The sequence below is a fragment of the Octopus bimaculoides genome, chromosome 17 (genome assembly GCF_001194135.2).
Source record: "Octopus bimaculoides isolate UCB-OBI-ISO-001 chromosome 17, ASM119413v2, whole genome shotgun sequence".
Classification (NCBI taxonomy): Eukaryota; Metazoa; Mollusca; class Cephalopoda; order Octopoda; family Octopodidae; genus Octopus; species Octopus bimaculoides.
Genome location: NC_068997.1, coordinates 44,402,879 through 44,414,628, shown reverse-complemented (window position 1 = coordinate 44,414,628; position 11,750 = coordinate 44,402,879). Strand labels below are relative to the sequence as shown.

Sequence of the window (11,750 nt, the reverse complement as noted above, 5' to 3'; positions counted from 1 at the left end):
ACACACACACACACACACACACACACACACAGACAGATATAAAGGCGGCGAGCTGGCAGAAATGTTAGCACGCCAGGCAAAATGCCTAGCGGTATTTCATCTACCGTTACATTCTGAGTTCAAATTCCTCCGAGGTCGACTTTGCCTTTCATCCTTTCGGGGTCGATAAATTAAGTACCAGTTACACACTGGGGTCGGTGTAATCGACTTAATCCCTTTGTCTGTCCTAGTTTGTCCCCGCTATGTTTAGCCCCTTGTGGGCAATAAAGAAATAAGATAGATAGATAGATAGATATATGTAATGGGTTTCTTTAAGTTTCTGACAACCAAATCCACTCGCAAAGCTTTGTTCGGCCCGAGGATATAGTAAATGATACTTGCTCAAAGTGGCATGTAGTGGGACTGAACCTAGAAACATGTGGTAGACAAGCAAACTTCTTACCACACAGCCACGTCAAATAACATTATTTAACATTACAGTGTGTGAAAACAAAAAATAATTAATAAGTTAATATCGTAAATTGTGGTAAGTGGTGAATGTGCTTGATGAGGTGGCAAAGAAGGTAGATGTGATAATTATAATTTATCGCTATGAGTTAATAAAATTATAATGCTCCACTTGTTCTTGTTCCAAGTTGCAGAAATTTGAGCCAACCGAGGAAGAACTCAATCAACAGCAGACAGTTTCTCATTGTCATCAGCCAGCTTAACAGCCGCAGAGAGGTCAAGTCAGATTGACCTGGAGAAGGAGTCAAGTTTCAACTTTTTACTTTCTAATGCTTGTAGTAACGCCTTGTCTCGTGCGCATGCGTAGTCATCAATATCCAAGTTTGGCGCCCTTATTCATTCTCTTTCTCGGTCGGCCGGCCATGAGCATGGACGGGTCAAGCTGTCTCTCCATCATTCCAACTCTGGGGACAGCTCACAACAACATTCCAACGTCTCAGCAACCATGCTCTCTCACAGAAGGCGTCTCAGCAACCAAGATTAAAGCTGCCTATTTTCCTCCATAAATCAATATTGTTGTGTTGATAGGTTCAGAGTCGCGTTTCGTTGTTATTCCGAATTTAATATAGGAAAGTAGGTGTACACCTAATGGTGTATAACCACTTTCCTAAATGCTAATTTCAGATAACGAGTTCTCTTAAATCTCAATAAAGGTGACAATATTGTGGAACATCACTTTCTGTTAACAAGTCAATGTAAGAAACGATGTTATCTAAAGAATTTTAACTGTGTTGGTATAAAGTCTCCCTTAGTTTTACTACGGAATCTTGCATAACATAATATAGCATATGTTGCATATTTACTCATGGAAATAATACAAGAAACAAACTTTAAAAATAACAGTGAGACTTTATACCACCGCTAAATAATACGGTGGACCAAATAAACACATCACAGATTCTGGTGGTTGTATAAATTCATTCTTCATTTGGATAATTCAGCTCTGGCTGTTATTAGTTACATGTGCTTTGTTATAACAGCAGGAAAATAGCATAACTCACTGTCATGGAAATCTCTCACCTGTCTGTCATAGATATTTTGTTAACTCGGTATATAGGCAGAGGTAAGCTCTAGCATAGATTCAGGTTAGTTTTTTGAGAATGTATTATGCACAACATAATTGGATCCTCGATCCAATCCCACACAATACTTGACTAATCAAAACACAAGACTCGACCAATTTTCCAAACTCACATGATAGGTCAGACGACCAATCATTACAGATTAACATGCAGAACCTATAAGAGGTTAGTCAACTTCAATATGTCATAACAGAAATTGGTCTCTCTACAGAATCAAGACTTTACAATCTCAGATCTAATAGCAAGTGTCTACACCAGCAAGTGTCAATCGTCATGGCCCTCGGTAGCAAGATTCTGCCGTGGTGGTCTGCTTTAGCACTACAACAATCAGTAGTAAGGGCTTACATTGTCAGCATTTATTACTGAAGAAAAAAGCATCTTCCAGGCAAATGTTTGGGTGTTTCTACTCCACTTGAAGAAGAATAGTACTTATTCAAAACATAATTGCACACATCATTAGCATACTAACATATATCTAAGATAGTGCAGCTTTCCACATACGCCCACCAACACATGCATCCCCCCACACACACACACACATCCATACACACACACACAACAAACACACATATATATATATATATTGGACAGCATCCAAAAACGCCATGTAACTGGTAGACAAATCTCCCTTCATAGATGCACTGCAACCACCTACTTGCTGATGATGATGATAATGATGGTGGGAGACTCCACTCTTTCACCTCCTCCTCCTCTTACTACTACTACTACTACTATTGCCGCTTGCTTCTATCGTTGTCAGGACAGCTTTTGTTTACCAACCCTATTTTCCCCACCTGTTGCATCTCATTTTACTCTCTTTATTTACCTCACAGTCTTCACAATACCTGACACCCACACACACACATTCCTACCCAATCTCCTCTGTCTCTGTCTGTCTGTTTGTCTCTCTCTCTCACAGACAACCACTCCTCCCACCAACCAGAGCTGATTTTAAGCCAATTAGTCAGATTTGTTCAAATTGGGCCCTTTCAGAGTAATCTGAATGTTAAGTGATTAAACTTACCATTGATGGTCATTGCAGATAAGGCTCCCCCCCCCCCGTCTCTCTCTCTAACCCTCACAAAACCCCCTTTCCTACCACTGTCAATAGTTTTCCTGCTAGAATATCATAGAAAGTTCAAGCTGTTCAACAACTGTTTCCATCTTATCAGTTCCCAAGGACCAAGGAGAGGGTGGAGCGTTTTTGTATTGTTCCTTCCCGTTCAGACCAAATAATTTTTACCCTTTACTCTCTCCATCATAAATGAAAAGAGCCCATCTTTCAACTTCATTCCCTTATCGACCACAGTATATGACTGGTACTTTATTTTGTTGATCTGGAGGGATGAAAGCAAAGTTTATCTTGGCAGGATTTCAACTTGAAACATTGAGGTGGAAGAAACACAATAAATACCACAAATATACTTTATTACTAAATATGTTGCCCTTAAAGATGGTTTTAGCTGAATATTTATATACATGGTAATTAGCACTTGGATTTACCATCCATCTTCTCCACCTACTATTCCTGGGAGTTGTCATGGGGGTAGAGTCCTCGTGTACCTCCTCAATAGGGATCTATCAGAAGCTACCATCAACCAACTGAGATAATACGGGTATTATCTAATCATCTCATTCTTGGTCTACCCCTAGGTCTCCTGCCTCTTGACTCTGCTTGAAGAATCTGTCTTATGATTCTTTCCTGCAACATTCTAATCGTGTGTCCATTGTATCAAAGCTGTTACCTCATTTTGGCCACTTGTATTTGCAGTTATACTCTTTCGGTCATTACCAAACTTTCAGTGACCACAGGTGAGGAGAGGCACAAAATCTGAATTAAAAATAGTGAGTTTGGCTTTTTTTCTGAATTTTCCATTTCTGACAATCGAATGCTGGATCTGGCACGCTACTGTACCGGCACCAGCAAATCTGGCATCTAATTCATCCTCCTGCTTCTTATTGCTTGTGAATACAACCCTTATTGCATTGTAATAGTGTGCTGGAGTTTAACAACCTATTACCACTTGAGCTCTTAATAACCATGGATTTAAGTTTTGTATGTTTAAACATCAATTTCCTGCAGGAATAAATACCATGAATGATAACGTAAGGATTTCTTTCAACAAAACACTTGACCAATTTTTACAAATGAAGGGCATAGTAGAGTGATTTACTATTGTTGCCTACTCTGGAAAATATATAATACAAAGTCAACATTATTAGAGTTTGATGTCAGATCATAGAGGAACAAAGTTAATTTACAAATTCCTTTGGTTAGATTATTCTTGATCTAAATTGTTTAAAAATTAATTTTTAGTAGGCCCTTGACACCCAATCTTTTTTTTATTTTCAGGAGAATTGTATATAGAAACTTTATATAGTCTTATCTGCCATGACAATGGCAAGTTTAGCCCTTGAACATTCAGATTTTCTCTGCCAAACGTAATATTTATTCACATTGCTTTGTATTAATCATGCATTATTTTGTAGATTCGTAATTTTGATGATGTGATTGTTTATTTTTAGAACAATATTATAAGAGGCCAGACCTGGTTGGTTTGAATATAAAACAGGTAAGACATTTAGGCCGGATAATGGCTGGTTTAAATGTTAAAGAATTAAACTTGTTACTTTTGGGTCACAAAATTCAGCAGCCCTGGTCATCAGTCAAAATTAGGCCTGATATTTCATTTTAAGATATGTTTTGTTAAATGTTATGCAGTAATCCCTCGACTATCACTGGTGATACATTCCAAAACCAACCCCGTGATTGGTGAAAATCCACAAAGGAGAAACATTTTTGTACTGTATATTTTCCTTTTATTAACTTTTATAATTTGCATATATCTATTTTACTCTTTTACTTGTTTCAGTCATTTGCCTGTGGCCATGCTGGAGCACCACCTTTAGTCGAGCAAATCGACCCCAGGACTTATTCTTTGGAAGCCTAGTACTTATTCTATCAGTCCCTTTTGCCGAACCGCTACGTTACGGGGACGTAAACAATCCAGCATCTGTTGTCAAGCAATGTTGGGGGTACAAACACAGATACAAACACACATATATATATATATATATACATATATACGAAGAGCTTCTTTCAGTTTCCGTCTACCAAATCCACTCACAAGGCTTTGGTTGGCCCGAGGCGATAGTAGAAGACACTTGCCCAAGGTGCCACGCAGTAGGACTGAACCCGGAACCATGTGGTTGGTAAGCAAGCTAATCTATTTTATTAATTTTAAATATTTAGGCTTTTATAAACTCTTCCCACACTCTTAGGAATACTCACGTCTTCTCTTTTCTTGCCTCCCGAGTTTTGTTTTCCATACAGTATATACGATTGTTTGTTTACTCATCTACTATACACTACATGTTTGCTTTTAATATATTTTAATCTATGTGTTTTACAATCCAGTACCGTACTGTATTCCTCTTTATTAATTCTTAGGCGTTTAAACGCTTATTTCACCACAGAAATAATTAAAATCTAAAAAAAATATAACTACCCATTGGCTTCAGAAATCCATGATATACTGAGGAGTCCGCGATATAAATTTTAAAATATTAACCAGAAAAATTTGCGAGGTACTGAGGACGTGATAGGTGAACTGCAATATAGAAAGTGATTACTGTACTTTCTTTGAGGTGTAGGCGTGGTTGCATGGGTAAGAAGCTTACTTTGTAAGCATATGGTTCCGGGTTCAGTCCCACTTCTGGGTTCAATCCCATTGTGCAGCACCTTGGGTGAATGTCTTCTTCCATAGCCCCAAGAAGACCAGTGCCTTGTGAGTGAATTTGGTACACGGAAATTGTGTGGAAGCCTGTGAATATTGAGAACAGAGTGAGCAACTCAGATCCCTCAATTCTTGAATCATGCAGTCGAACAAGTTACTCACCCCATTCTCCTCTTGAATCATGCAGTCGAACAAGTTACTCACCCCATTCTCCTCTTGAATCATGCAGTCGAACAAGTTACTCACTCCATTCTCCTTGTTAATGTTCATATAAATTTTACAGATAGGAGTGGCTCTGTGGTAAGTAGCTTGCATACCAACCACATGGTTCCGGGTTCAGTCCTAACTGCGTGGCACCTTGGGCAAGTGTCTACTATAGCCTCGGGCCGACCAAAGCCTTGTGGGTGCATTTGGTAGACGGAAACTGAAAGAAGCCCTGTGTGTGTGTGTGTGTGTGTGTGACCCCAAAATCACTTGACAACCGAAACTGGTGTGTTTACGTCCCTGTAACTTAGCAGTTCGGCAAAAGAGTCCAATAGAATAAGTACTAGGCTTACAGAGAATAAGTCCTGGGGTCGATTTGCTCGGCTAAAGGCAGTGCTCCAGCATGGCCACAGTCAAATGACTGAAACAAGTAAAAGAGTAAAAGTGGATAGTAATGGATTTTTAAGTATGTCACCAATGAAACAATCCATCTCTTTATAGAGTAAATTCCAAGCTTAGAACCAAATTGGAATTCATCGTCATCATCATTTAATGTCCGCTCTCCATTCTGGTATGTGTGGGTGCTTGATAAGCTGTGTTGGTTTGTTTACATCCTTATACCTTAGAGGATTGGTAGAAGCAACTTATAGAATAAGTACCAGGCTTAAAAATAAAAACATACATAAGTACTGGGGGCCAGTCTGTTAAACTAAAAACCATTCAAGGTACTGCCCCAGCATGGCCACAGTTAAATTACTGAAACAAATAAAAAATGAATGAAATATTTTGATACTAAACTTTAATAAGGATATTATATAAAATAAAATTTGTTTTACAAATATGATTTATTCTTTTCTACTCAAGGCACAAGGTCCGAAATTTTTTTTGGAGGGGGCCAGTTGATTAGATCAACCTCAGTACGCAACTGGTACTTAATTTATCGACCCCAAAAGAATGAAAAGCAAAGTCGACCTTGGCAGAATTTGAACTCAGAACGTAAAGACAGCTGAAATACAGCTAAGCATTTCGCCCGGCGTGCTAACGTTTCTGCTGGATCACTGCCTTAATATAATGATTTATTACAAAACAAATGTTTGTTGTTGTTTAGCTTTGTGTTAATTATTGTAATTGAGTATTTATTGTACGATAAAAGAACAACAACATAACATTCTGTGAGAAGTTTACATCGTATCAACAATTATATATTAAAGTATTCAGTATTATAGATCCCTTACAGCCGATTTCACCCAATTAATTTTGCACTGGATATTAGCAAACTGAATGGTTATCTAATACTTGTGCTCTTCAGAGATGGCAAGTGTGGAAATGTTACATTTCCCACTCACAGAATATTGTTTATGAAAGGTCTTTTAGACTTCATAAGACAAAAATTGCACAGATAATTTTAGAAGTCAATATTTGAAGAATATTTTTCTTTTTTTTTTTGTAAAAATTGTTTTTTAAAAAATGTTCGTCCAAAAAGAAAAAATCTTCAGATAAAAACACTAATTAGTTAAACGTAGTATCTATCAGACATTTGATGTATGTGTATTCATAAAATAATTTTTCCTTTTAATCCAGTCATGTTAGACATGTTAGTAAATGATGTTTTGTGTATTCCTTGCAAGATTCGTTTTCTTTTACTTGAAAGTAGCAGGAAAAAAATAATCCAGAAAGACATTTTATTGTAAATAGTTACTGTGTCACTTTCATCACTTAAAAACCATCTACAAATCTATGTTTGATAAGTTCTTCAATGAGGGTAGGTCAAAATTTGGATTTAAAAAATCAATCAGTATTTAATTTCTTTCATCAAGAATTATGTTTTTTTGTTCAACTTTATAACGAAGGTTTTAATTAAATTAATCCTTTGGATGGCGACATATCTGAGATCATCCCTGATTTTATGACACAATCTTTCTGTATTAAAGTGATCTGAATTAAAATCTTCCATCAAAATTTCATGTTAGTTTATGCTCCAACCAAAACAATAATGGCAAAGTTGTATTTGTTTTGCAAGATTCTTGATGTGAATTCCTTTGTTGAAACAAATTTTGTTGTGTGTTGGGAGAGTAATTACACCAATAATAACAGCAATAATAACAAGGACAGACCTTACAGACCTCAGAGTGAGAGAGGAAATTACCAAGTCACTGAAAAGATGGCGACCAGCAACGAAAGAACTTTGACTAACAAACAGCTAATCAATTGTTTGACGAGCACATTAAACAAATGCTTGATTAGTTAGATGGTTACATATTTAACCAAATGACTAACAAGAAAGAAGCAGAATTGACCCATGTGTTATTATGATTGATATAACAAATCTCCCAAGATATTCAACAAAATGATAAAGTTATTTTAGTTAAAAGTTTTCAATATTTTCAAAAATAACCAAACCAAAGACAATACATTTCAATAGAAATATGGTAACAAAAGAATTGGTGAAGATTTGATCTGGTGTTTTGCCTTTTTTTTTTTAATGAGTAAAGTAAGTTTGTTTTCTTTTCACTGATTTTGTCAGAAGAAAGTGTTTGCATTCATAAGCTTTGCAAGCCCTCAATGACCAGTGAACTCAATATGAATGCTGTATCATTCGTACAATTGTAAGTCCATGTGCTGAGAATGAAATCCCAGTGAGTTGATATTCAAGCAAGGAAAAATGTATGAGTATAGGTGAAAGTGTGAAGTGTTAATATTAGTTAATGAAATTACGCCATGTTTCAAGTTGTTCAGAAGATATTTTCACTGAGAAATGTTGTTCATTCAAATTTGCTGCAGATCAAGTATTTTGTTATGTTTAGGCTTTTTTGCCTCGTTTTTTTCCCCTCCACTTTTCAGTTGAAAATAAATCATAGCTGCTCAACATTTTACATTGAGGCTAAAGAGTCTAAAGTTGAGATTTGGTTCAGTATGTAATATCTCCAAGAAAATTCCAGTAAAAAGATTAAACACATGCACACACACAAAAACACTCACTCACTCACTCTCTCTCTCTCTTACACACACACACACACACAAAGTTATCCAGAGAAATTAATTTCATTTTCGTATTGTTGAGTATTTGCCTTTGCCTTTTTTTCATTTTTTCTTCCTGAAATTTCATGGAATTAAAATTTAATTCCCAATGGCTGAATATTTGTTTTTACCAATCTTGATGTTCAAGACTTGTTGCTTTCGGGCTTTTCTAGGGCAACATATTTTGATGGAGCAACACCCACAAACTTTTGAATAAATCTCGTAAAGGCTTCTGAAATATAGAAAAATAAGTACATAGGATGAGTATAAATGTACACTTGTATATGTATATATATTACACACACACACACACACACAGATTAGTAATAGTTTAAAACTTTCACGCAAGGCCAGCAATTTTAATTGATATCATCAACTCCAGTGTTTGATTGACGCTTAATTTATCGATCTCAAAGGGTGAAAGGCAAAGTCAACCATGGTTGCATTTGGACTCTGTAAAGCCAGAAGAGATTATGCTAAGCATTGTGTTTAACATGGTAATGATTCTGCTAGGTTGCTGCCTTCTCGGAGTTTAGACTGAGAATAAATAATGAATATAAATGCTGGTATAGATTGAATAATGGATGGGTGGATGAGGTGAAGGTGCATCAAGCTTACGATCGTGAAGTTGTGAGTTCGAATCCTGGACAGGGCTGCGTGTTGTGTTCTTGGGCAAGACACTTTATTTCACGTTGCTCCAGTTCACTCAGCTGTAGAAATGAGTTGCGATGTCACTGGTACCAAGCTGTATCGGCCTTTGCCCTTTCTCTTGGATAACACTGGTGGTGTGGAGAGGGTGAGGCTGGGCGACTGCTGGTCTTACATAAACAACCTTGCCCGGACTTGTACCTCATAGGGTAACTTTCTAGGTACAATCCCATGGTCAGTCATGACCGAAGGGGGTCTCAGGGTGGATGGGACAACTGAGAGACTGATAGATAAACAGACAGAGTAAGAGAGAGAGAGAGAGAGAGAAAGAAAAGAGGGAGGGAGGAAGAGAGATGGATAAATATATGGATAAATAAATGGATGATGATGATGGCACTACATCGCTTACGACGTCAAGGGTTCCAGTTGATCCAATCAACGGAACAGCCTGCTCGTGAAATTAACGTGCAAGTGGCTGAGCACTCCACAGACACGTGTACCCTTAACGTAGTTCTCGGGGATATTCAGCGTGACACAGAGTGACAAGGCTGGCCCTTTGAATTACAGGCACAACAGAAACAGGAAGTAAGAGTGAGAGAAAGTTGTGGTGGAAGAGTACAGCAGGGTTCACCACCATCCCCTGCCGGAGCCTCGTGGAGCTTTAGGGGTTTTTCGCTCAATAAACTCATAACGCCTGGCCTGGGAGTCGAAACCGCGATCCTATGACTGTGAGTCCGCTGCCCTAACCACTGGGCCATTGCATCTCCACAAATAAATGGATAGACAGGTAATATATATACATAAATGTTAGTATTATCATCATCATCATTCAATGTCCATTTTTCATGCTGGCATGGGTTGGACAGTTTGACAGATATCAAATAAGAAAAGCAGTTGTTCCAGCACCATGTAAAAATCACCCATTCTAGTGCCCTATAAAAAGAAATTTCATCATTTGTTTTGGCTTGGTTTCTACAGCTGGATACCTTCTCTAACACTCTACAGAGTGTACAGGGTGCTTCTTACATGCACCAGCATCCACACCAACACTTTTTACGTGGCACCTTTGTTTTAGTATCTCATTCCTGTTGTGGTGGTTGTATCTTCTCGAGTATAGTAATGCATCACATATCCCAGTCCTCTGTCATCTCCTTTGTAAGGTTCAGCATTCTAAGATCTCACGGGGATTAAAACAACCGGTATATGCAATTGAGGAAGTATTTGATAAAAATAGCCATCTATGTATTATACTTAATGTATAGACACTATACATTAAGGCCAGTTATTGCAGTATGTCTTGAGATGTGGATGATGGCGGGAGAGAGAGGGAATTACACGCAGAGCTGGCACTAGGAAGCACAGAACCCAATTAGAAAATGACAGTGGGGGCACTCTACTCTGCAAAACCTGAAGATTGCTGTTTTATACTTCACATAGTACACCAGTTCCAACCATAAAGTGTTGAAGGCTTGAGGCTCCATCATTAGCCACTATGATATACTAAAAATTCATTATAGCGTACACCCCTTGAACATGTGTGTAGGGCCCTCTCTTGGTAGAGGACCCAGTTTGAACAAATCTGATTTTTTTTTTCCGAATTTTCTTTTTCTTTCAATTTAATATAGAGACAGTCCAAATTTTTAGCTTAAATCTCAGCAATAAATGATTCAATGTTAATGGGGAGAACGATATTGAAAGACGACAAACTGACAAACAGATGAGGAGGGTATGAAGTGGTCATGAGATGTACTAAAAATAACAGCTAAATAGTCCTTAAGTCACACATCAAATTTTTTTTTTTGTTTTTAGTTTTTGCATAATCATATGAATTCCCGTGTGTAGAACACAAATTCACAAACATATTTTGAAAATTTCAGAAAATAAGTTGTGAGAGGTTATGTGGAATGCTTCAAGCAGAATTCCTCCACAGTTTATGATTTATCAACTCTTTCACATTTTCAATTCTTTCATTTTATCAACTGGTCACATTATATTCTTCAAACAAAAGAATTCTAAAATTACCATTGTTCATAGGCTCTGCCGTTCTTCCTTGTGGCTAAGCTGTTACAAAACTAAATTATTATGAAAGTATAGGCACAGGCAAGTCTGTGTGGTAAGAAGTTTGCTTCCAAACCACATGGTTCTGGTTTCAGTCCCACTTTGTGGCACCTTGGGCAAGTGCCTTCTACTATAGCCTCAAGCCAACCAAAGTCTTGTGAGTAGATTTTGTAGACAGAAACTGAAAGAAGCTCCCCTTCCCAGGCTACAGGCCCACACCCCCAACACCCATACTGTTAGGATTGGCACTCTCAACGTCGGCACGCTGAAAGGTAGATCTGGTGAAACTGTTGAGATGCTTGAACGGAGATGCGTAGATATGTGCTGCATCCAGGAAGTAAGATGGAGAGGAGGTTCTGCAAGGTTCCTCACAGGCAAAGAACACAGGTACAAGATTTTCTGGGCAGGGAACACTGACGGGGTCGGGGGCGTAGGAATACTTCTAGCGGAGAAATGGGTGGATAAGGTAATCGAGGTCGTTAGAGTAAGTGACAGA

At 37.8% G+C, this 11,750-nt stretch overlaps 1 protein-coding gene across 1 annotated transcript in view; it reads right to left on the bottom strand.

Moving 5' to 3' along the window:
• Nucleotides 1–6,312: 6,312 nt before the first annotated feature.
• Nucleotides 6,313–11,750, bottom strand: part of LOC106878295 (b(0,+)-type amino acid transporter 1) — a 78,595-nt gene continuing 73,157 nt past the window's right edge. The window contains exon 11 of the mRNA XM_052973903.1: nucleotides 6,313–8,780. Coding sequence (XP_052829863.1) covers nucleotides 8,692–8,780 — 89 coding nt within the window. The 3' untranslated portion in view covers nucleotides 6,313–8,691. The remainder of the gene's footprint in view (nucleotides 8,781–11,750) is intronic.